The sequence below is a fragment of the Colletotrichum orchidophilum genome, assembly GCF_001831195.1.
Source record: "Colletotrichum orchidophilum strain IMI 309357 chromosome Unknown Scaffold_64.1, whole genome shotgun sequence".
In the NCBI taxonomy this organism is placed as follows: domain Eukaryota; kingdom Fungi; phylum Ascomycota; class Sordariomycetes; order Glomerellales; family Glomerellaceae; genus Colletotrichum; species Colletotrichum orchidophilum.
The window spans coordinates 143,326-167,266 of NW_019173020.1; the positions used below are offsets into that span (position 1 = coordinate 143,326).

The 23,941-nt window shown below is 50.3% G+C and overlaps 10 protein-coding genes across 10 annotated transcripts; 6 read left to right on the forward strand and 4 right to left on the reverse strand.

Moving 5' to 3' along the window:
* Positions 1-401: 401 nt before the first annotated feature.
* On the forward strand, positions 402-2,013 carry CORC01_07833 (zinc carboxypeptidase; the record flags this gene model as incomplete). Its single annotated transcript, XM_022619468.1, has 5 exons — positions 402-816; positions 875-1,104; positions 1,169-1,280; positions 1,346-1,627; positions 1,706-2,013. Coding segments are annotated over 5 exons (1,347 nt in total), but the record flags the coding sequence as incomplete, so codon positions are not given.
* Positions 2,014-2,559: 546 nt separating this feature from the next.
* Positions 2,560-2,952, forward strand: CORC01_07834 (uncharacterized protein; the record flags this gene model as incomplete). Its single annotated transcript, XM_022619469.1, has 2 exons — positions 2,560-2,653; positions 2,744-2,952. 2 exons carry the CDS (start codon positions 2,560-2,562, stop codon positions 2,950-2,952), a joined length of 303 nt encoding a protein of 100 aa, XP_022474023.1.
* A 947-nt stretch (positions 2,953-3,899) lies between these two features.
* Positions 3,900-4,938, reverse strand: CORC01_07835 (necrosis inducing protein; the record flags this gene model as incomplete). Its single annotated transcript, XM_022619470.1, has 2 exons — positions 3,900-4,629; positions 4,694-4,938. The coding sequence occupies 2 exons, from the start codon at positions 4,936-4,938 to the stop codon at positions 3,900-3,902; spliced, it is 975 nt and encodes a 324-aa protein (XP_022474024.1).
* Positions 4,939-5,685: 747 nt separating this feature from the next.
* On the forward strand, positions 5,686-6,440 carry CORC01_07836 (uncharacterized protein; the record flags this gene model as incomplete). Its single annotated transcript, XM_022619471.1, has 3 exons — positions 5,686-5,742; positions 5,821-5,850; positions 5,904-6,440. The coding sequence occupies 3 exons, from the start codon at positions 5,686-5,688 to the stop codon at positions 6,438-6,440; spliced, it is 624 nt and encodes a 207-aa protein (XP_022474025.1).
* A 4,272-nt stretch (positions 6,441-10,712) lies between these two features.
* CORC01_07837 (zinc-binding dehydrogenase) lies at positions 10,713-11,910 on the forward strand (the record flags this gene model as incomplete). The annotated part of the gene is made up of 3 exons (XM_022619472.1): positions 10,713-10,886; positions 10,957-11,562; positions 11,623-11,910. The coding sequence occupies 3 exons, from the start codon at positions 10,713-10,715 to the stop codon at positions 11,908-11,910; spliced, it is 1,068 nt and encodes a 355-aa protein (XP_022474026.1).
* A 4,122-nt stretch (positions 11,911-16,032) lies between these two features.
* On the forward strand, positions 16,033-16,992 carry CORC01_07838 (uncharacterized protein; the record flags this gene model as incomplete). Its single annotated transcript, XM_022619473.1, has 3 exons — positions 16,033-16,350; positions 16,414-16,695; positions 16,750-16,992. The coding sequence occupies 3 exons, from the start codon at positions 16,033-16,035 to the stop codon at positions 16,990-16,992; spliced, it is 843 nt and encodes a 280-aa protein (XP_022474027.1).
* A 303-nt stretch (positions 16,993-17,295) lies between these two features.
* CORC01_07839 (P-type ATPase) lies at positions 17,296-17,751 on the reverse strand (the record flags this gene model as incomplete). Its single annotated transcript, XM_022619474.1, has 1 exon — positions 17,296-17,751. The coding sequence occupies one exon, from the start codon at positions 17,749-17,751 to the stop codon at positions 17,296-17,298; it is 456 nt and encodes a 151-aa protein (XP_022474028.1).
* Positions 17,752-19,213: 1,462 nt separating this feature from the next.
* On the forward strand, positions 19,214-19,992 carry CORC01_07840 (uncharacterized protein; the record flags this gene model as incomplete). Its single annotated transcript, XM_022619475.1, has 3 exons — positions 19,214-19,289; positions 19,464-19,856; positions 19,913-19,992. 3 exons carry the CDS (start codon positions 19,214-19,216, stop codon positions 19,990-19,992), a joined length of 549 nt encoding a protein of 182 aa, XP_022474029.1.
* Positions 19,993-20,292: 300 nt separating this feature from the next.
* CORC01_07841 (uncharacterized protein) lies at positions 20,293-21,288 on the reverse strand (the record flags this gene model as incomplete). The annotated part of the gene is made up of 2 exons (XM_022619476.1): positions 20,293-21,058; positions 21,152-21,288. The coding sequence occupies 2 exons, from the start codon at positions 21,286-21,288 to the stop codon at positions 20,293-20,295; spliced, it is 903 nt and encodes a 300-aa protein (XP_022474030.1).
* Positions 21,289-22,056: 768 nt separating this feature from the next.
* Positions 22,057-23,733, reverse strand: CORC01_07842 (N1-acetylpolyamine oxidase; the record flags this gene model as incomplete). Its single annotated transcript, XM_022619477.1, has 1 exon — positions 22,057-23,733. The coding sequence occupies one exon, from the start codon at positions 23,731-23,733 to the stop codon at positions 22,057-22,059; it is 1,677 nt and encodes a 558-aa protein (XP_022474031.1).
* Between the last annotated feature and the right edge of the window lie 208 nt (positions 23,734-23,941).

The following is a 23,941-nucleotide window of genomic DNA, read 5'->3' on the forward strand; positions in this document are numbered from 1 at the left end:
AGGAGGACGCCTGTCGCCTTGCCTCCCGCGCCACAGATCATGGCACCACCTTCCTGCTCATGGTTCCCTCTGACTTGACTCCATGATAATTGCAGCTGCGATACCCCAACCTTACCTACTTACCTCCCTAATCGCGCGGTTCCTACCGAACCAAGACGGTTTGCAACTTCTTCATCCGGCAAGGCGTCTTGCCAAGCCAGAGTATCTTCCGCCTTGGCAGCATGCGATGTCACATCCGCTCATTACGTCCTTCCCCGGCGAGAATATCATCTCGCTTTTTCGCGCAAACCTACCACAACCGTGCGAGACGTATTTCAGTCTGTGAGGGGAAGGGAAAGCTGCAAGTTGCCTAAGCGACCTCCCTACTAGTTTTGGTTCTTAATTCTGATGCTTATAAAGATGGAGGCGTGCCAGCTGAGCACTTCCCTTGGCTAGGTTTCGACCACTCGGTGCCAAGACTCTCGTCAACTTCATTAATACTAGTACTTATCCAACTCACCATGAAGGCCTCGCTCATCTCAGCCGCCACACTCGTCCCCTGGGTATTGGGTGCGACCGTTCCCAAGGCAGCCAAGGTCGACTACAACGGTTTCAAGGGTCTTCGAATCACTCTGCCCGAGGGTGCTGAGGATTTGGTCGACGAAATCAATGAGTTGGCTGCCACCATTTTAAACCCTGGTTCCAAGGAGCAGCTCGATGTCGTCGTTTCTCCCGACAATGTCGAGGCCATCAGCCAGCTGGCGGTGAATGCTACGGTTCTCCTTGAGGATGTCGGTGCTGCCTTTGCTGAGGAGGATATGGCCTCCGTCTATGCTGGTGAGTACTCTCGGTCCTTTGATACACACTTTACTCACTCTGGTGGTGGAAACTTCAGTTCCCAGTGAGACGTGGTTTACTGCCTACCACAGCTACGCCGACCACTTGAACTTCCTTAGAGACCTCCAAAGCAGCTTTCCCAGTCAGTCTGAAGTGGTTACTGCCGGCTCATCTTTCCAAGGACGAGCCCTCACTGGCATTCATATCTGGGGGAGCGGAGGCAAAGGATCCAAGCCGGCCGTTGTCCTTCACGGCACCGTTCACGCTCGAGAGTGGATCAGTACTATGGTAAGTGGCTACTGTAGTATCTGCTCAACATACTATTTAAAGGGTTGGCTGACGGATTTTTCAGACCACCGAGTACGTGGCTTGGCAACTTTTGACCAAGTACGCAACCGACTCTGCCATCAAGGCCGTCGTCGACAAGTTCGACTGGTACATCACCCCTGTTGTCAACCCGGACGGTAAGTGATCACGTCGCCATTCCATTCAGATATGCCAATGAGATTCTAGCTGACGCTCTTTGCAGGCTTCGTCTACACTCAATCTACAGACCGTCTCTGGCGCAAGAATCGTCAGACCAACACTGGCAGCTCTTGCGTCGGCCGTGACCCCAATCGCAACTGGCCGTATAAGTGGGAGCTCACCGGAGGTGCTTCTACAAGTGCCTGCTCCGAGACCTACAAGGGTGCTGCCGCTGCCGATACCCCGGAGATTAAGGGTCTCAAGGCCCAGATCGACTCCCTGTCCGCCAGTAGGGGCATCACACTTTACCTCGACGTCCACTCCTACGGGCAGTACATTCTGTGGCGTAAGTTGAACGCCTCCCCGGAATCCCGTTCTCCACCAGTGGACCTGTTCTTACATGTACTGACCTGTCTCCGAACAGCTTATGGATACGATTGCAAGTACGTTGCTCCGGATGACGCTGCGTTACAAACTCTGGCCCAGCGCGGCGCTACCGCCATCCGTGGCGTTTCTGGCACCAGTTATACCATTGGCAACGCTTGCCGTGCTCTGTACGCGACCACAGGCGATAGTACCGACTACATTCACGGCGTTGCCAAGTCCAAATATACCTACACCATCGAACTCAGAGACAGAGGATCTTATGGCTTTTCTCTTCCTGCCAGTCAGATCTCGGCTACCGTGAAGGAAACATGGGCTGGAGTCCTTGCCATGGCTCAGGCAGCGTAACGGGGAAGATGGTAGCATTGCAGACCCACGTAGGGGTGACCTGTCGCTCGTTCCTAAACAACAGAACCAGGCTATTAGTTCAAAAGCATTCCTTTTTCTTTACTTCCAGTTTCACGGGATGCCGCACTCTCGCCAGGGGTTACTCATGTGTCATTAATGAACGCCTGTGAGTTTGTGCTTTTACCTGGAAAGATCCTTGAAAGGAGAGGACGCTGTTTAAAAGTAAACCGTTAGTTGTCGGTTGAAAATACATCTTGATAGTACAGTCACATTTGACACCTAAGAGATATTCAACTCTATGCGTAATGGTCCAAATGCAGTGTAGACAGAATGATTTGACAACCCTATGAGATTCTGGACATAGGGAGTAGCCTGACTAGACCCAGTGAAATAGTTCGTATTGGAAGTATCTTTTGAGGCCTATTTGCCCGGCTGAAGAGACAGCACTTTGAAAACTCTCTCTCATCGAATGAAACAGCATATTTATCATAACTTCCTGAAGCCTTTCACTCGTGAAATCTACAAGACGTGTTTGACAGGCCATCGATGTACAAGTCATCACCTGAAAAGGAGACATCGTCTATAGACGTCTTAGATTTCGAACAGCGGTTTGCGTTATCATCGTTGATCAAAAATAATTGTAAGTCGACTCTTATTTAGTAAGAAGTAGCAGTAACTTTTCAACTTATACAATGATAACTACGGATTTGGACCGCCGACGGTGGCCCAGGCATTGACGTTGCGGTAGAGAGCACGGCCTCCGAAGCAACCGGCATCATCGCAGAACCAGCACTCCTACTGGGTGCTGACACGGATCGTATTGGCTCTGAGGACAGGAGCACAGTCTCTGGCGTAAGGAGTGAACCCTACTCCGAGCATGTCGTTGCCAAAGGTGTAACAGCCCTCCTGGCCGGAATCGCCCCGGAGAACAAGATTTAGGTTACGGTTGTCGCAAGAGGAAGTACCTGGGTAGGCAATGACTGCGCGTCGAAGTATTTGTTAGCTTTCTCACAATAAAGACACACAATGAAAGATGCAGGAGGGCCGCCGGTAAGAGATGAACTAATTTTGCCATGCTGAAGCGAACTCGTACCAATGGTCCAGCGTCGTCTTGGACAATTGACGAACGCGGCCGTGACATCGGCATCGTGTGTCGATGAGACATGCTGCAGAGTTTCGGCCAGAAATGCTGCTTCACCACAGATCAAAATGCACAGGGGGGTTGGTGGTCTCAGACTAGTCCGCGACTTGCATGATCGGCTACATCGCTCATGTTGTTTTAGTTCAGCGACGCAAGATCGTAGGGAGACATATAGCCACTAAATACCGTGCCTGGAAGTCCCTCGGCCGAGGGGTAGGCGGCGGCGTCAAGAGACAGATTGTTGTTGCGATTTGGGATCTGTGTGATTATGGAACCAGGTGCACGCTACAGTGAGAAAGATAGTTTGAGTTAAACACCTGGTAAGACAACGGGAGCACGGGCTAGCGCAAATCAGAGTTTCTACGGTATTGCTTGCCACGTGCCTCCAATACCTAAAGCCTAAAGGGCACGTTCCCAAACCCAAAAGTAAAGCGATGGCTCTAAGTGTGGAGCGGAGCTAGACTTGTGAGGAATTTATGAGGGGAACCTGTTGTCGTGTACATGTAGAGATTGCGAAACCAATTAGATCATGATGCCGCCACTATCAGTTCCTAGAATGGCGGCTGAGGCAGAATCCCAAAGATGAGACATCAGGAAGAGGCTCAATGTGGCAGCAACAAACAGTCATAGGCAGTTAAAGACCTGGGATCACAATATGGCCCGTGATTGAGCACGGTAACTTGAAATCTGACTAGAATTATTTGGGTTTTAATCTACAGGGCAAGAATTAAATATGTTTGTGATTTCACAGCTTCTTGCCCGGGGTAGGGGTGTAGGTGGGATCTGGTGGGAGGTCATTGAGAGGAATATCTGGTCCTTCCTCCACAGGGTCTGTGTTCAGATCGCTAGGGGTAACTGGCGTGGAAACCCTCGGAGTCGAGGGTGTTGTTGGAGTCGCAGCACAGTTCACATCAGGCTCCGCCTCCAGGTTTGCGTACAAGTCCTCATTGTAAGCTGCGTCAAGAGATGCTTGGAAGTTGGCATCGGTGAAGGGACAGCGGGCATATTCGTAGCGGATGGCATTGAACTGCTCTTTTGCCGCAGTCGACAGCTTGTCCCAGCTAATCAGTGGAGGGCTGAGCCCATACTGCGCGTTGTTGGCCGAGGGGAAGACGTTGGCTTGTCCGTCGTAGCCCACGATTGCGTGTGTGTTGGGAGAGCCCGTCCCACTGTCTCCGGAGGTGAACATCGTGGAAGGGGTGAGTCCCTTGTCGTAGGTCTCCGTGCCTGTGGAGTAGCTGATGCCCTCAATATTGTAGTCACCAGCAGCCGCGTTGCAGGTCGCGGTGTGCAGCCAAACAACGACGGTGAGGTACGAGTGCCTGTGTTTCTCGGTATCGGCCTGGATCTTGGGGAGGTACCACGAGTACAAAACTGCCTTGCGCCCGTTGGAGGTTCCAACCCGGGAGTAGACTTGACCCTTGGCAGAGTCTCGACAGTCTCCACCACTTTTGCCCCTAGGCTCGAGGCCGGTTCTAGAGAAACAATGCATGAGCTACAAGCATGAATGAAGCGTCTGGGGACATGGCGCAAACTTACCCGTGGTTGCCATCTTTATCAACAGCCGCGTACGGAAAACATCCGCTGCCGTCGTTCAACCAAGGTTTGAAACGAAGTTCAATGTCACCCGGCGTGCCGTCTGCCGTTTGCTGTTGGAAAGGTACGATTTCGTCATAGTTCTTCCACTTATCGCCCAGTGAAACATCACCGTCTCGGGGGCGCAGCACACCACCATTCGCAAAAGTCGTCAAGCCAAGGAAACACGAAAATAATGAATGACGCATAATGTCTGTTGTGTATCAACGAGAGAATGGAGCCGAATGAGACTGATTGTTTCAATTTCAAACCACGGAGAGAACCCCGGGTGATATAGCTCGTTTGATCACAGCCAAAAGGGGAATCGTCGATCCCATGGTCATTGCAGGCTAAATAAAGTAAGTAGTAGGTGACATTTCGAGATCGGGGGGTCCGAACGCTGAACAACAACTGTTTACCTGTTGAGTGTGAAACTGAGTCAGTTCATTAAAGATGCCAATTAAGGTACTGTATTGTGGGATTCCGCTTGACAGGGCAGTTGTGACAACCGGTCTCTTCCGTGCCAGGGGTCTACCATATCGTACCAAACATAGTTGTGCTGGCCGAGTCAGTGCATTTGCTGTCCAGGACAGCAAGTGCTTTTTCCTTCACAACTTAAGTCAACAGGCATGCTATTCCAAGGAGGATCGTCATTCATCCAGGTGACAGTCCACATAAGCGATTCAGGGAAGGAGCCACTCAATTTTCTTTGACCGAGCCGAGAGCTTCGCGATACTCCACCTCTCTTTTTGAACGACAAGCCAAACAAGGTTTCGGTGTCACCGACAACTGGTTTGAGTGATCGAGTTCAACGACTGATGATATATAGCTTGTGACGAAACACAAGTGAGATTATCTTCTCAGTTCCGTATCATTGTAAATCAACCCTTCGATCTACCTTCTCAAACAGCCTACCATCGCGCAGTTGACTCTTAATTTCTAATCAGTAATTCAAAATGCTTTCAAGTTATTGTCATGCCATTTTCTTGGCCCTTAGCGCCATTATAACTGTCGTATGTCGCTCCAAGATAAACCACGCTAGCCTCTATTCAGGCTATTCTTGCTCAAATTAACCTTTCGCTACCGCATAGATCTCCGGCCAACCTTTCCGACCATTCGCCGTCAGTACTTATAAACCATTTGTCCCGTAAGCTATTGACTGACTCTGGTGCAGGGTCATGGAGCATACTCTGTCGATGCGGAATCAGACGAGGCCGGCAACAGATGGGCCTTCTCCGTCTATTCAGACGGCTACACTGCACTGGACGAAGAGGGCAACACGTCGCCTGTCGACACTTTGCTGATCAGCAAGGCCTCAAAGCGTCTGACCGTCATCAAGGCCATGAACGGACACGACACCACCACACCCCGCCTCAAGATGCGCCAGGTCCTCAAAGAATGCTGGAAGATGACTGGCCTTAAACCATCTGAGCTGAAGGAAGTCCTGGCCTACCAAATCGAGAACGAAAATATGAAAGCAGCCATCGCGAAGTGCCGAACCAGCATCCGCCTTCCACCTTCTGCCTCATTTCAGGTTTCCAGCACGGAGACAGACGCAAAACGCCAGGCGTGCTGGGATAGGCTCGGTACAACAATCTTCTCAGCCTCTATCCAAGGCTCGATCGCGGACTTCGGGATCAACAAGAATCTCGTTCAAATTAAGGTGGACAATGGCGGAAAATGGGATCACGTCTACTATGAGTTTGCTTAAGCAGACCAAGATCATTCGCAACCACAGGTTGGTAGCTCCAGAGTCTCAGCGAGCTCGCAGGATGGAGGCGGCGGCTTGAGCGTTTAATTGTGAGCGTCTTTGTTTGTGCATATTGAATTATTGAGAAGCGTACATATAATCAAGAGCCAATACTGTCCGTCGCTGGCACAGTCTATTTGCGTCGTGGATGATGGTGTCAACTTCTGCTATTCCATTGAGCTACACAGCATCGTTGGTCTGTCCGTGCAGGGCAGTTGGGAATATTTCTGCCCTCGAATAGCATTTTACATGAGGGGCTAGCAAGGGTTACTCAACTTCATATAAACTTCCTTAAGAGCAATCGTCAAGAATTTCTATTTGAGCTATTGCCAAACTACCTCATACTGAGCAAAAAGCACATCGTCAAAGGCTGAACGAGCCAGTGAGAGATGGCTTCCCGTTAGCCTAGATTTGAACCAGTGGACCGTGTTCTCTCGATTTTGGACCACACACATTACCAGCTCCTGATCGAATATGAACGAGAAAGGAAGGCCTTCAGGTGGGTGCTTTGGCTTGCAATTTCCTTGCAAAGAGAGGAAAGTGTAGGTAATTAGAGATGCCGAGCGCGACTAGATGGTGCCAAGAGCCTCAGAAACATGGCAGAGACTGAATGATGTATACGCAGTGCGACGAAAAGAGGCTGAGTTACAGGAAGCGAGCAAGTGGCCTTGCCCGGGATGCCAAAACGCCCGGCGAACTTTCCACCAAGAAAAAGAGATTCCATGTCGCAAAGCTCGTTCACGGTAGCGTCGCAAGGAACTTTGAAGCTGAAGGAAAGGCAGCAACGCGCCATGGGATCGACCATTCCCCGCCAAGGACAAGTCGATCAAGGGTTCTACCGGGACTATTTCGAAGAGACCGGCATTCTCCCTTTCAGTATTTAGCTGTCCATTTCTTCTGCAATCCCTGCCTAATTGCTTCCTCGATGTTTTGAAAGTCACTGCGCATGTCTGTTCGATGTAGACTGCCACTCGTCGTCATCTTCCATCATAGGGTAAGCACACAGTGAGTACACGTCTTATCCCAGCTGAATAAGGATATTGGTGCGCGACCATAGAGTAGATTTGTGGATACTAAAGTCACTTGGCACTATCATTCTCGAGGTGCTCTAGCGTTTATTCAGCATGGATCGTCGGTGAATCTAAACGGTAACTTGGAGAGTGAAGCGTTGAGATTCTTCAATCATGGCGCGGTGAGTTCTCATGGTATCATTTAGGTGACAAGATGTGTCTGCTAACAACTCTGAGATCAATTAATGGAGTACTTATTAGTCCTCTAGGCTTTATAACTCTCTGATCCGAGTTTTCCAAGCTCCTCACATCTTGGGCTGATGGATAAATACTGGAACCTGTGCTGGGTCAAGCTGTGGAGTAAAAGGCATCTGCCGAAAGACTCATATCTTATCCAAGTTACCCTTCTAGCCCGGCCATCTCAAATCTAGCTGAACTTGGTCTCAAGATTGACCACGATCTTACGGATGCCGCTAAGCTTGCCCCGACCCTTAGTCTTCCAGTACTCAAGATGGCTTTCAATAATCTCATTGACACAAATTCGGATTCAATTACCCAAATAGCCTCTTGTCTCCATTTGAAAGTGAGACTACAATTCATAAAGCTGATTCCCAGCATGATGAGTACGGCTGAAGAACACTTGAGAGCCGCAGATGAGCTTCGAAATCTTTCTGTCCAAGGGGGCGGAAACGTCAAGGAGATATGTGATCATAGATGGTCAACCAGGTTCAACCAGGTATTGGTCAGCATCAAGTGTGACGATTTAAAGCATTGTGCAGGCCTTGGCACAAAGCGGCCATCATGACCTCGTGCTTGGCGGGTGAGGAAACCAAACGGTGAATCAAGAGCAAGCTTTGTCACGTCGGAAGGACGTCTGGCCTCGGACTAATGACAATCATTTCCGGCAACTAAGGTTAACGCTCACTAAGAAATTGAAAGTTTTATCAGTTGTGGCAAGTAAATGATCTCTTCTCAGCAACAATGACGTCGTGATCCACGCTCAAACAGCAGCTGCTAGTCGGTGGATGTATTTTAGTCCACATAGCGGCTTGATACCGAATCGGTCTCTTGCCACGAATACTTTCCCAGCAGTCTCGTCGTAAAGTACAAAAGCAAATTCACCTCGGAGACGGGCCAAGAAGCCAGGTGCGGCGGGGGAGGACGGATAGCTGGAGGAATCGAAGTGGGCGAAACTATATGATGCCTTCGTTGGAGGCAGGATTCGGTGTCAGCACAATTGATGGCAGTCACTCACGTAAGTTTGACGATGCATCGGGCGGCGATACATTTTGGGGATTTCCTAGCCCGGGCCACATCAACTGGCATTTTTTTTCTCGACTTCTCCCAAGTTACTCTATGAGGCATGGCTGCGATGGGGAAAGCTCCCACAGAGTCTTTATACGGAGCTTCTCTGAGGTATACATAATTTTATGGCGATTCGACTGGAGGAAGGTAGGCATACATGTTGGCCCAATGATGTCCCGAGGAATTCCATGGCATACTAGGTGTCTACTCTGCCACCAATAGGGATAAGTTCCATTGGACCACTCTATGGGCTCACCAAGTCATGGATCAGAAGGGTGCCTGTGAGTTTGAAACAATCGCAGCTGCGGCCTTAATAACTCGCGACAGTCTCGATGATGTCGAAGACGGCGTCATTTCTATGCCCACCATTGCTTTTTGAACGCCCGTACTCTCGGCGGTCGGCCCTTTGCTTATGGAAGGACAGAAGCCTGTCTCACAATTGAAGCAACAAAGGCGGCGAATGCTGCCTGGACGGTTCCTCGTAGAGTCACCGGCGAATTTGGGTGACATGAGTATAATAAATATGCCAAATTGACGACATTCGGGCCTCTGCATGTGTCTTGTGGTAGCAAAGGAGAGACTTACGCGCAGTCAGATTATCCATATTTGAGCCATTCGCCCAGTACTTTGTTGCCAAAAACACAAGCTCAATCTTCAGGCCATTGATCACACTCAGTGGTACGACCCTTTTATTGCTTCGCAAAATGAATGCGAATCAATCACTGGCACGTCCGATTCTGACTTGAGCAGGTTCAGCAAGGCCGGAAGGAAAGCTGCTCAGTTGGCACGGGATGGCTGATGGATTATGCCGGTCAACGGGACCGTCGAAGACACAGATAGTGTTCTCCATCAGGATCCAAAGGCCCATGATTACTCTCGAACGTAACTTCGGCCGGGAGCAGATTGCAGTCTTGTCATTGGCCAGGACTCGCTCCGCCCAACCTGCTGTCCGCGCTGATTGACTGGGTCGAGAAGGGAATTGCTCCAGTGACTTTGCGTGTTGAGGGACTCTACGCTTGTGGTAAGCACATGATAAGAGATATCTGCATATATCCTCAGGTACATCACTACGTTGGTGGCGACCCAGCAGCTCCGTCCTCTAGTGCTTGCGTTTGAAGCTGGAGAATTTTCATAGACAGTCAGCCCTTGTAACTGTTGAGAGAGGAGGAGAACATCAATGTCTACTACTAGCAGCGACCGTGAAATGGCAAATACTGCGGCGAAAAATAGACGCGGTGATCAAGTTTGTCTCTAAAAAAACCAGTAACTGGCTTGGTGGACTTTAAGGTTCGGGCGACAGATAAAGGTCCAGCAATAGAGGCAATTATCAAATTCTAGGCGGATGCGAGACAAGACTGAAAAATGATTCGGCTAACTGGTCTTGGTCTGGTAAAGCTTTGAATCCGTGGCTTTCTAACTGATGTCCACAAGTCAAAGCCGAGGTCACGCCGCGGAATTGTACCGTCCGTCATGAGTTGTGGTGGTGGGTGGGGCCGCCTACTCCGCGTTGAACTCTGGCGCGCGTCTCATCCACCATCTTAAGGCGACCCTCATATGCAAGCTGCTGATGAAGTGACTTCATGACTTATGTGTAAAGTGGATCAGACATCAAAGGACTAGAGCCGCTCAAGCTTATTTTCAACTTATTGTGGTTGATTTGGAATGATTACAGTGCCACTTTCGGACTTCAACTAACTCCGCTATTAAGTCCCGGTCTTTGACAAGCTTTTTATTTCGTCATATTCTCCGCTCGAAACACCTCGGCAACTCGGACCAATCCATCTTTCTAATAAATCCAACTTACCTGGTATTTCATTCAAAAAGGTTCGCTTTGATCCAAAAAGTCACTGTGCATCGTGCCCGCATTACACCTCCTACTTTCAAATCACTACACTCGAGGGTGTACCTTACTATCGCCATGGCTACTGACTACAAATTCGAGGGTTGGGTGGCAGATGATCCCTCTTCCGTGGACGGGAAGATGGTCTGGCGAGAGTACGAGCCAAAGGTCTGGGAGGAGACGGACGTCGATATCAAAATCACTCACTCGGGTATTTGCGGCTCAGATATTCACACGCTGCGCGCTGGCTGGGTAGGTTGCACATATGAGGCGTTTCAACGTCCCTTCAAGCCTTGATTGGCTTGCTGACCAGTGTCTCTAGGGTGCCACCAGATTTCCTTGCGTCGTCGGCCATGAGATTGTCGGTGTGGCTGTCCGTGTTGGATCTCAGGCAGGCGATATCAAAGTCGGCGACGTCGTCGGCGTAGGTGCCCAGTCCGACTCATGCCTGTCTCGTGACGGCCCTTGCGATGCGTGCGAGGTCGGCGAGGAGAACTACTGCGCCAAGCGCATCAACACCTACAACAGTCTTCACCGAAATGGAAGTAAGACGCAGGGAGGCTATGCGCTGTACCATCGCTGCCCCAGCTACTTTGTCATCAAAATTCCGAAGGGCATCGCACCAGAGCAAGCCGCCCCCATTCTGTGTGGCGGTGTGACCGTCTTTTCACCTCTGAAGCGCTACAATGTCGGGCCCGGCAAGAGGGTTGGCGTCATTGGCGTCGGCGGTCTCGGTCATTGTGCAGTCTTGTTTGCAAAGGCTCTCGGCGCGGACAAGGTGGTGGCCATCTCGAGAAAGTCTGATAAGAAGCAAGATGCCTTACAGCTTGGTGCGAACGACGTCATCGCCACTGCTGAGGACGAGGAATGGGCCACGAAGAATGCCGGCACTCTTGACGTGATCATTTCAACGGTTGCGTCTCCCAAGGTATGTGGACATCACCCATTCACCAAGACATGAAGGATTGAGCAGCTCACACGATGATAGATGCCTCTGGGCCAGTACCTCGGTCTCCTTTCGCGAGGTGGCACCCTTGTGCAAGTCGGTGCTCCCGAAGAGCCGGTGCCCTTGAGCCCATTTGCTCTCATCAGATCTAGAGTGCATCTGACCGGGTCGGTCATTGGTAGCCCCGGGGAAATTCGAGAAATGTTCGACCTTGTCGCTGCAAAGGGAGTGAAGGTCTGGGTTGAGACACGCCCAATGAAGGAGGCCAACCAGGCAGTTTTGGACATGGTTGAGGGAAAGCCTAGATACCGATATGTCTTGACAAACTGAGACATCCGCAAAATTTCAAAAGGTGTATGATTATCTACAAATATTATGATGCGAAGTTTGAAACCTGGATCCGTTCTATGCCTTCGAAACCTGTCTGCTGTCATTCAACCCATCAACTTACCCGAGGACTGATCACCGCTGAGTAAGGATTTATCTGACCGTAATAGTGATTGACACTGGCTTAGTTGCAATTGTCCCATTGGCAAGACATCCGGTGGCGAAGGTACATGTCCAAGTTGCAGAAGTCTATTCTCTCACCAAAGTTACTCATATATGTTAGCCGCTATCATGCGCGCCTGGTTGGGTTTTTATGTTGCGTTGTCTCTTGCCGGGTTGTAGGCCAACACAGTTGATTTTGACCAAGCGAAGTGTCCTCAAGGTAAACAGATATTTCCGCCCCTTAACTTTAGTCGTCCCGGGTTTCCACGCGGAAGGAAAGCTCTCAGCTTGGCTCAAGATTTTGCGCGTCTTGAAAGATAATTACGTTATCTGCAGCATTGGCAGCTACCACAACGGGTAATGCATCCTTTCAGCAAATGCTCACAGACGAATTCTTACTTAATTACATAGCATGGCCACTGGGTACAACGGTCAAAAACCTTGATTTTGCGTCGGAACCCCTCGTTGCAATTTGTTCGAACACCAATATCGAAAGCCGTCTTCCGATTCCAATGTTGACAGGAAGTGAGCGATTCGACAAATATAAGGTAATTGATGAGGCACTACGGATAATCAAACGCACAATGCCAGATAAGAGTTAACTAGGAAGAAGCGAGGCTCTGCCAACATTTTAGGCGTAGTCCAGCGATCTTACTCAAGCGTCGGCTGCCACCCCGATGTGGATCTGAACCACTGTACGGCCGGGAATCTGCTGTTGAGATCACGAAAGAAGCTCGCATTAGCCGTCCTCCGAGGCCAAATCGTTTCACTGTTTCCTATGAAGCAATAACTATCCCGCGAGACGCCAGGGAGCTGCCTTGGGGAACATACTCAACCAAAGACACCTTCTCGCCCCATGTCATGGCTCACTCAAGTCGACAAGCTGCACCAACAGATAATCACTAGCAAGGGAGTTCGCACCGCCATCATCGACAGCGGTATGTACTACAACTACCCAGCCCGCCCTGGGTGGATGCTTCGGTCCCAGATGTCTCGTGGAGGCCAGCTGTGATTGTACCGTGGACGACCTTCCTACCCGGAGTCAGACCGCTTCATTCCCATGCGGATCCGATGTAAAATTGCGCTGGCCACGGCACTCACGTCGCCGGTATCATGGCTGTACAACTCGAGAGCAACAAACGTCGAATACCGCTTCACGGATGCCGCTGTGGTCGCTAAGCTGGCCGTATATCAGTCGTGGGGATGCGCCTTATCATCCACAACGAGGTCTTGCTTGCTGCATTCAGCCGCGCTTTTGAAAAGGGGCTGATATGATTTCATGCCTTGATGGAGAGTTCATCTTCGTATTTGAAGTCAGTTATCGAAAGCCTGTCACCACATAAATGTACACATTTGTAGACACCTCGGACCACCTCGGAGCTGCCTCGTTCCCCAACCCCATCGTTAAATAATGGGCTGAGCTTCAATTCAGCTAAACAATATAATTGATGGCAACATGGAAACTTGGGTTGGTAAGATGCCTGACGTTATTTTACTCCTAAGTACCTGAGTGGTGAAAATGGGCGACGTGATAACTGTAATTTGCAAATGTTGCCGAGTACCAAATGAATAATTTCTGGTCTGTAAAACTACTAGCCTTATCCACGGGTTCAAAGCACATTGGTATATTGACACAGCAACGAGGCTTCGAAAACGAAACGCACATAGACATGCTCCGTGAGTTCTTTGCATCGGAAACTCATAACTCCATAGCACTAGCCTGCATCGATGTCGAGATTTCCTTCAGTTGAGGATTGAGGATCCCAGACAGCTCGTACGCAAGTTGGAAAGCGTGCTTTTGTGGTTGAAAGCCAGTCCACTCAGGCATAAACCGAGTGAGAACTTCAGCTACAAATGCTTACTAGAATGCACATCCTAGTACCTGTCGCCTTTGCCGAACTTGCGAAGCAACGGTAAATAGGACCAAGAGCTTCACTCCATAATCAATCGCGCGATATCATCGCCTCGTTATGAAACTAAGTCGGTCGCAACATGTACAATTGAAAAGGAGCGTTCTGGGCCTTCTACCCGCACTCCTTGCAGAAAGTATGCTTGCCCTGAAAGGCTCAACCATAGCCCCAGACCGGGAAGCTGCTCGACCGCCTCTTAAATCAGCCAAAATGAAGTTCTACAACGAGCACTTTCAGATCATAGTGTAAAGTGTAAGCTTACTTACCTGCAGATAAGTCGGGATGAAACAGTTTGAAGATGCTCTGTCGGAAATTGCTGCCAGTTTGTTAAGCCCATTATCATCTCCCATCGCTTGGAACGCATGTGATGTCGAATACCCATGCTTGTCAATGCTATTGGCTTACAACAACGTTTTTATATGCTTTGGAAACCACTCTCATTCATGTGGCTTTTGTTCATTACCCATACTTCTTCAGCGGGGACTCGAGATTGTATTGGAAATTTGCACTTTACATATTTGTTCCGCAACAGCCTGTTTGTTTTTCGATTTTCGTCGTTTCCACTCCAGTAGCCAGCTACATCAATGTGAGTGAATGGCTAAAGTTGCCTTCCTTCCCGCCTGTCCGTTTTGCGAGATACACAGACATTCGGCTGTTCTTACCAAGTTCTCATAATGACTCGCTTGCCAGTCGGGTAGACCTACGACTTCATCCAACGACTGAAGTTCAAGCCCTCTAGAATTGGCTTTGAGTTTCTTGGCGCCCTGAAACGAAACCTTCCTCGTCTTGGCATCCAATACTTCGGACGTCTTGTCTCCATCCGGAGACAGCCACTTTGGCTTTCTTTTCTTGTTTTCTTTTTACTGGAATTTTGCCCTTGACTATGCAAACTCGAAGCGCGCTATATAGGATGTCACTGCGACCCGAGCATGTGGGATTGGCCTCGCTTGCTTATTGCTCCTCTTTTCCCGATTGAGTGCAGCAGGGAGATGCATCCAGCATCATCCCCAACTGATGATCGCTGCATCTACATTCCCGGCCTAATAGCCTTCATACTAGCTCGGCACCCACCGAGCAGTGACGACGATTATATGGGTGGCCTGGTCTATATTAACTTGCTACTGCGGTCCTATAGGTCGAGAGCTCCGCCGAGCGCTAAACCTTTCAAGCGGAATGAAATATCCTTGCGAATCGGACCCGGCGCGGACCACATGTCTTGTCTCCGAGTCTTTCACCTTTTATGGTATGATTTGCCTGCCTTTTGCCATCTTGGAAAGCCTCCGCGAGCACTTACCTACGCCCAAACATTCGGGATTAGTGTCCTTCAATGGCTTTCGCCCGGTACTCGCATGGAAGCACGCTAGTGACACGGTCCTTGTCTGTTCTCATTTGACCCTTGACTCAGGGTCAACGTTCCGTTTCCGTGTAAGGACTACACTGAACACGCCAGAACTACCTAGTGTAGTGTGCCAAGCAATCAATTGATCGTCCGGTGGGGTTGACGGTCGGCCAGTGGTTTTTCTCTCCGAGGTACTGGGGCATGCAGACAACGATTGAGCTTCATCAAAAGCTTCATTCCCTCTCGTCCAAAGAATTGCCCAATCGTAGGCATGGGACAGGCAATGTCCTGAAACTTTGTGCGGGAAAGTCAAAGAACAACCCCCCGCACGTCCGGCGAAGAAGAGCTCCATTGGGAAGCTCAAAGAGCCAAACCGCCTCACATTTTCTGTCTCATCCGAGAGCATGTTTGGATTCCCCATGTAATTGAAGATTCAAGAATCCAGGGTACAGTGGTGTTCTATTTGGCCCGTGATTCCGTGATACCAGGATGTTGGAAAACGAATTCAGGGAGCTAGCCAAAGGATAAAGATCATCTACGTCCTTTAGCTCCAACCTTGGACTTCGACAGTTGCCAGTGCGCCCGATACGTCCTCGTTCTCTCATCTAATTCAACATCAAAATCCCACAGGTGCTTGACGGCAATTTCGTCGGTCGCCATTCACTTTCCACCCTGCGGACCCGAACCTCAAGCGTAATTCGCCTTTCGATCACCATGAAGTCTCTCATCAGCGTTATGGCCTTACTGGCAGCTGTGGTGGTTGCTCACGGCGACAAGCCACCAAAGAGCATGTCTACAACTGAATTTCGCCAGGCTTTTATTGAAGCCGGTATCGTTCCTGATGTGATGGGATCGTTCGACCCGATGGTATCGTTCTACGCCGGATACAAGGCCAGTGATGGTGACAATGCACTGTTGATGCCTGGTACCAAGCTCAAGATGAAGGAAACCAAGTTTCCCTTTGAATTCAGCGTCGAGAATATGATGATGGCCCACAACGTCACTCGGACCTCCAGATTCGTTCTATACATGGTATGGCTGTCTGCCTAGGAACTGAACAAGAAGCCAGAAACCCTCTGACAAATGTCAAAACAGATCGGGCCCGACTCTCCAACACGCGAAAAGCCTACCGAGCGAAACGTGAGGCACTACCTTGCTGGCAACTTCACGCTTGAGCAGACCAAATCTGAAGTGCTGTCATCGGCGATGATTATGAAAAACTCCACTCCCGCATTCAACGACTACATGGCGCCTGAGCCCAAGTCTGGAAGTGGCATGCATCGATATGTGTATCTTCTCTATGTTCAACCTGAGAAGCTGAACAAGATGGGCTTCGACGCCATCGGCGTCGATAAGATGAACCGCAGGAACTTCAATGTCAGTTACACGTACGGGAAACAATTTGTGACACCATATGCTGACCAATTCCAGATCTCCGAGTTCCGCAAAGAAGCTGGTCTAGGTCGACCCATTGGTGGAACCTATTTCATGTTGAATATGGCTCAGGACAACGGAGGTGGCGGAGGTCAGGGGGGCGGAAGCAGTGGAGGTAACAACGGTGGAAATAACGGCGGCAATAACAATGGTAACGGACGCAGTGCAGCCACCGTTGTAACTGCGGGTTCCGTGGTAATGTTTATTACGCTGCTGGCGTCAATGTTTGCCTGGATGTAGAAAATAAGGATGTTGCTTACCGAGAGCCAGTGCAATTCAGGCAGGCCGCCGCGAGTGGGAAGATCTTCGAAAGAAAAACAGACTAGCTACCTTCATTCGCTAGGTACGATGCTAGCACACCCCAATCTGGTACATAGTAATCACCTCTGGCCCACGTGTGCCTGGTGCTTCCTGTTCCTAAGAAGATGGGACTATGTTCCCCTGAATCATCCTCCTCTGCTGAGACCATGCAGTACTTCTTCAAACTCGCATGTTTGTGCATTTGCCGCCAAAATCGGGGCTCCCAGTTATGAAACCCCTCCCTCATACCCCCTCCCATGCCTTCCACTTTGTCGCTCGAGGACCAACACCGCCTAAAGAATATAGCTTTGCCTCCATGCTCTGCTGGCCATATTTATCAGCAGCAGCGCACATAACACCAGAATCAGTGTGGAACATCGTTCTGGAACCCTGCTTAACTCTGTGGTGAGTCCTACGCAAGGCTGTAAGGTTGTATTCGAGCGTGTGCTCTGTCGTTAAATCGGAAGTCGAACTGGTAATCTCTGTCAATCCTTCTGGAATATCCATCCGGTGTGACCAAGTCATTCCGGCGATGCTGAGCCTCCGAAGCGTCTTGATGTTCTCCGTCAGGGTCCCGGTCTTGTCGCTGAAGACACAGCTGATCTGGCCGATTTCGTCGAGGTTGTAAGCTGTGTTGACTCCAGCAGGGTGGTCGGATTGCTCGTGGTATTTCTCCAAATCGTTGCTGATGAAGGTCATCTGGCCGAGCTTGTTGATTCATTTCCGTGAATCCGGCCGGTCCATGGGGTTTTTGGCATCGTCTGATCTGTCCTAGCCAACGACGTTTCTGCCATCTTCATCTGAGATTCCACCTGAGGTTACCTGAGCGTTGAGTTTCTAAGCTCTCATTTTGGCTTCAGCCGCTCTGTTAGTAGTTCGGACTATTGATGTATTAGGGACATGAGTAAGGCGCAGTCGTCATTTTCGTTATGCAGTTGTTTGCCAATGACGGCAGTGGAGACGTACAAAATGCAATAATAGACGGTGTGCAGTGATTTGATCGACATCAAATAAGATCAATTTCCAAAGAACAAGCCAGATGGAGGAACATAACTAACACGTTGAATGAGCGTGCCCAAAGGCTATAATGGAAGTACTGATTCCTGGATTATTCAATGTTTCGCTTCAGGGTAGCATAGATCCTGGCCCGTTGCTCTATATTGCCGATCTCTTAGCTCTCATTCGTACCTCATTCTTGTTATCGCACCCACGGCCGTGAATGACGACTGCAATGGTAACGAACGCATCCCACTGCTGCCATCCGTCCTACATCGAGAACTATAACCAGGGAGAAATCCATGAAAAAACAGCCAGTACTGATCGAGAAAATCGCCATTTCCACCTCCCTTTGCCGCATTCTTGTATCTGTAAATGATTCTCTTCCCTCGTTTAGGTGTTACTATCACAGGATCCTTTGTGCCCCTCCCAAATCAGGTATTGACACCAGTCCTTGTCATTATAGCGGTTCGGATCCAACTTTTGTCATCTCGATCTTATGATCATCTTGTCTGTTTTCTTGCTCTCCATGCTCATCATCGCTCGCCTCATTTGGAACTCCGATGTTGAGATTGTCGAGGAGTATAAAGACTGGACCAAGAAGCGACAGGTCTTCATTTCGTGGGAAAAGGGCCGCTTGAAAACACGCCTGGCATCGGTAATTCGATAAAGGGACTGAGACATTACTCGCCCGGAGAGCAGCTATTTAGAGCATCGTGGGCTGTTGGAACATGTACGATGCAAGTAGAAGCAGATAATCGGAAACGATAATGCTCCCATTCTATGTCAATAGGTACTGCTATGGGAGTTGCAATGCTGGCAGGTGGATGAGTCATATACATAGGTAGAGAAGACGCTTGAACTTTTTACAACGTCGGCTTTGCCTACATCCAGCATTCATTCATGTACCATGCTCGTGGCAATTTCCTTTGGTAACTCTTTATCTCTTCACTTACACCCAAGGTATGGACTGGTGCTTATGTCAGCACAGACCACATCGTAAATTCAGCTCGCCTTCTCACCCCTGATGTTTTCTTCATCTCATCTAGGCATGGTCATCGTGAAGCGACTTTCATCGTCTCACTGCGTTGCTAATTCCTCAATTGAAGCATAAATTTAGCTTACATTAAGTCTGCTCCCATTAAGCAGCTTCCTCACCATTGCCATGTCTGCCTCAGTCAAGTCTTGGCGCGACAGCGCGTACCTCGTCATCTCAAGCATCCAGCTGGCGGCCATGCTTTGTGAGTTCGCGTCTATCGCCATAACCCAATTCAGGGTTTCACGACATGCTATGAGTCTGTGACATAGGCTTCCTTGTTGAGCGTTGGCTTCGTGGTTGCCATGTCGCTCTAAACCTTTCAGCCACCATCGCCATGCCTCATCCGAACCTATGCTAACCTTTATTACCTCATCAGTGGTCGACCTCGTCCCGTTCTACCCAACAGCTCTCTACGCGACATCTTCGTCGCCATTGCACTTCCTCCAGGTCCTCCGCGACTTCTACATATCAACCTACAACGACCCTTTCTTCACCGCCTCTCACGAGAACCTCCCCTCGTGGTTCAAGCTCTTCACCTACCTCGAGATCTTTTATCAGCTGCCCATGGCCGCCTGGATGGTCTACAGGTTCTCAAGGAGCACCGGCACGACGCCCGGCTTCGAGCTCGCCGTCTTGGTCTTCAGCGTCGAGTGCGCCCTCACGACGTTGACCTGCATCTACGACGTCTTCCACTGGGACCCTGCGGTGTACAGCCAAGCTCAGAAAAACGTCTTTGTCTTTAACCTCTACGGCCCATGGGTCATTATCCGTAAGTACGATCGATATCTGCAACGAAGTATTACTGGGTTAGACTGACCTATGAAGCGACATTAATCGGTTTGGACATGTGGCTCCGCATCCTGAAGCGGGTGAAAGTTGCAGACAAGGCCAAAAAGCTGCAATAAAGGGAGCTGGGTAATTGTCGAAGCAAGTTTTGGTTCCATTAAGATATCGCTAAAATCCCTGCTTCGGTCCAAGACCGCGCGTGCGCGGATCCAGATGATCGATTCCAAACTCCATTTCCCCAGTCCATGTCTACAGGTCAAGGCCATCCCAGTTTAATTCATCCATCAAAATAACTCCCAGCATCCATCATAAAGCCTCTTGAGGGGCGGCTGCAAATATACATGAATCGGATCAAATCATATAAGATTTTTTTTTCGTCAAAGATTCTTTTTTTCGCCTTTTTTCTTTCTGTTTGGTTCTTAGTCCATCCTCTTGGCTGCTTTGGAGTACCCCCAACCGTTTCCAACGCCGTTGAGACCGTTGAGGCCGTAGCCGAGGGGCGTCGCGCCGCCCATGCCCCTACCGCGTACCCTCTTAGGCAGGACGACGCCGAAAAAGTACGTCGCCGCGACAAGCACCCCCGCCATGAAGGACGAGATGATGTAAAAGACGGTGCTCGCGTACACGTGCCCACCCATGCCCTGCCACTCGACATGCCCCTCCGACTTGGGCAGATTCGGCGTCGGAAACCACCGGACAGAAAGCCGCAGCGGTAACGGATCACCAATCACCAGCCTCTTTGTGTATATCCCGTCCATGTGGCTCAGCGGGCTCGTGCTGTACGCCGTCCCGGAATCGAGAACACCCGAGTCGTGGGGACGGGTGTGGTGCTTCGGCATGCTGTGCAGGAGCACGTTCATGTGCGTACTTACGTGCAGGTGGCTCAGCTGGAGGGTGCCGGCGAGGGCGAAGACGAGGGGGATGTATTCCTGCACATAAGGCTTCTCGCCGACGGTCTCAACGTGGGGCGCGGGTCGGGCGGGGAGGCGGCAGGCGAGGGGCGCGTCGTTGTGGATGAAGAACTCGAGGAGGTGGAAGAAGGGGTCGGAGACCATGGGAATGGTGCAGTTGACTTCGCCTTCGTGGCCGTAGTTGAACTCGAGGGGCTTGTTGGTTTCTTCGCAGGAGGGGAAGGGGATCCATTCGATTTCGTGGTTGGAGTTTTCAATGTGCTCGCCTGTTTCGCTGGAAGGTTGTTAACTAGAACAAGTAAATCTGGGGCAAGATGCAGCCGCCCAAGGCTATGAGAAGCAGGGAAGACTGTGGGTAGAAACTCACGAGCTACGGTTCATGCACTCCACGTGAATGGGCGCGCCGTAATGGTACGAAGGGAGGCCATCCTCAGGATGCGCAGCGAGGACACGGGAAGCGCAGAGGGCGACGGCGCCCAACAGAAAATGCGCGAGGGACGCCATGATGTGTGTGCGCGGATGGATAATAGTCGATCTTGCAAGCGGCGGGATGGAGAAAGGATCCTAGCAGCTCGGCCGGGGCATTGCCTTGACTCGGGGGGGACGCGCGACGGGGTGGGAGCTATTCCGGGCCAGCTTTCCCCGGAGGCCGACTGGAGACCTCTCATCAATTTGACAGCTGTCGCCGAAGCTCTGCGCTCCGCCCGGCTTCCGATAAGAGATAAGGGATCCACTCTTCCCGGCTTAAAGTCACGTGAGCTCATGAACGAGGCCCCACTAGATTTCCCCCAACCTGAACCCAAATACTGGAAAGTTGAAGTTTGAGGCCATGGTTACAGACCAAACCACCTATGAGTGTAAGTAGGTTTGCCACCAAGGCTACGTTGTTGAGCTCCTTCAGTATGACAGTTTCGGCAGTTTCAACTCGAAAGTCCTGCCTTGTAAATTCTCTTGCTTTATCTCTGTGGCGTAAATCTACCTAGTCACTGTATCGTTGCAGGCTTGTAACAGGATCTTAGGAGAGATCGCAAGGTCCAGAGAGCAAAGTTTCGTGTGATTGAAGGCGAAGGAACTTTCTGTGAATGAATTACAACTTGGATTTCTCACTTCACTTGGGTTTCTCACTTCTGCCCTTGACTTAAGTGAATATCCTGTTTATGTTGTTGTCTAGCTCGGGTACTCTGGACATGACGACCTAGCATTTGGAAAGACTTTACGCGCTTACATCCTTTGACCGAAAAGTTGAAACCTTTGGGCACTTTGACTATACTCTCAACTCTTGATATTGATGCCAAGTTCTTTGACAAACGTCTTGGTACTCCACCCATTGACCTTGGAATACTTGTCAGTGCTGGTCGTCCCATTCAACACCTCATACGCCACCTCCCGGACACAGCCATCCTTGTCCTTGATGCACCCGGCAACGGCCTCGCCCGCATTCTTCCCCTCGTAATACGCGCCCTGCAAGAACCCAAAATATTGAGGATGGGTCGCCTCTCCAGCGAACCACAAATTGCCGAGGTTGGCGCGGATGTTTTGATGCATCTCCAAAGTCAGGGCCGGCGGCCAATTGGAGTAGGATCCGTATGCCCAGGGCTCACGAGTCCAGTTGTGATGGTAAAAGTCAATGGGATCAGGAATCTCCCTCTGGAACATGTCCTTCAGGACCTCCATGATTTGGCTCTTGGTGGTATTGAAATCCTGAGCCTCCACGACGTAGGACTGTTGGTCGACGACGGTGACGAAGAGGATGCCGGAGCCGTCCTCGAACTCTTCGTGGTCTAGCGACTGGAAATACGGATAGTAGCCCCGCTGTACTGGATCGGCGTACAGGAAGAATTGCGTACTCTTGTCCCAGAAGACATCTTCTTGCTTGAACTGCATAAAGATTTTCGTGTAGGTGCCCATGGTCATGGACTGGATAGCCGTGCGTTTCCAATCCGGAAGCTTCGGCGAGAAGCTGACCACCTCCTTCTGCAAGACGCCCAGTGAGAATGTGCAGATAGCGTAGTCGGCGGTGATACAACTGCCGTCATCGTTGTAGACCGTGACTTCTTCTGACGAGTAGGTGATATTCTTGACAATTGTCTTGAGCCTCAGCTGGGTACTCTCCTTCAAGAACAATCTCGCTTCTTCCTTGATGAACCAGGAAAATCCCCGAGCATCATGTACCAAGTTGTTTTCGTCCGCCCAACGTTGGAAGGATGTGTTGGAATTGACGACCGAGTACTGCTGGGATGTCTTCTCTGGCGGGTTGGCGTACTCGAAATCCATCGACGCCCACTCGATAGCTTGGGCCAGCGGATCGCTGCCCGGCTTCCAGTTTGCAATGGCGAGACCGGTACGGGCACTGCGATCTTGCTGGTTTTGGAGAATTATTTGGCCAGCGTCATACTGGTAATGTTCGGTGGCGTCCTTGTACAGCGCTTCAAGCTTTCCAAACCTTTCCGTCAAGCTACCGGGGTGCACTTGACCGGTCTCGTTAAAGACCGTCTGGTTCGTGAAGTTGGAGGGCGTGTTTGTCAGGTTATATCTCTTAACCAAGGTCAGAATCGGATTCTCTTCTGTTTGACTTTCAGTGCCTTGCACCCTGTTCATATAGTCAGCCGACCGTTCAAAAGCATCCCAGACCCATTTCAAGATCACTAACCAGTTAGCACCAAGTTCCACAAAGTAGGACTCGTTCGTGTTTGGCTGCTTTCCAAAAGCGCGATTGTACACCCGCCCACCGATCCGGTTGTTGTACTCAACGATTGTAAAGTTTGTGATATTTGCACTGACCAATGCCTGGGCAGCAGTGATTCCGGCGAGACCAGCGCCGAGGATGGCTACCTGGACTCTGCTGCATTTTCCCTCAGCGTCTGAACGCACTTCTCTTGTTGGTGCGGCTTGGGCAGAGGCAGTGAGAAGGGTAAGCAAGCCCAGCAATCGTGTAGTTGGTAACATCATGAAAGTTGATGGTAGACCTTTACAATCTTGAGAGCGTGTGTTCAGGAGCGACGTGAGGGAGAGACTGCCGAGGACACAAGAACTCTGAGCAGAATTTGCGGTTTTATATTTCTATCTCTCTGGGTTGTTTTCGGCGCACGGAGATATTGTCACGCGAGGTGTCTCGGTCAGTCTTGATTCATTTTTAGAGGAGCGTGTGGCTTGTCCC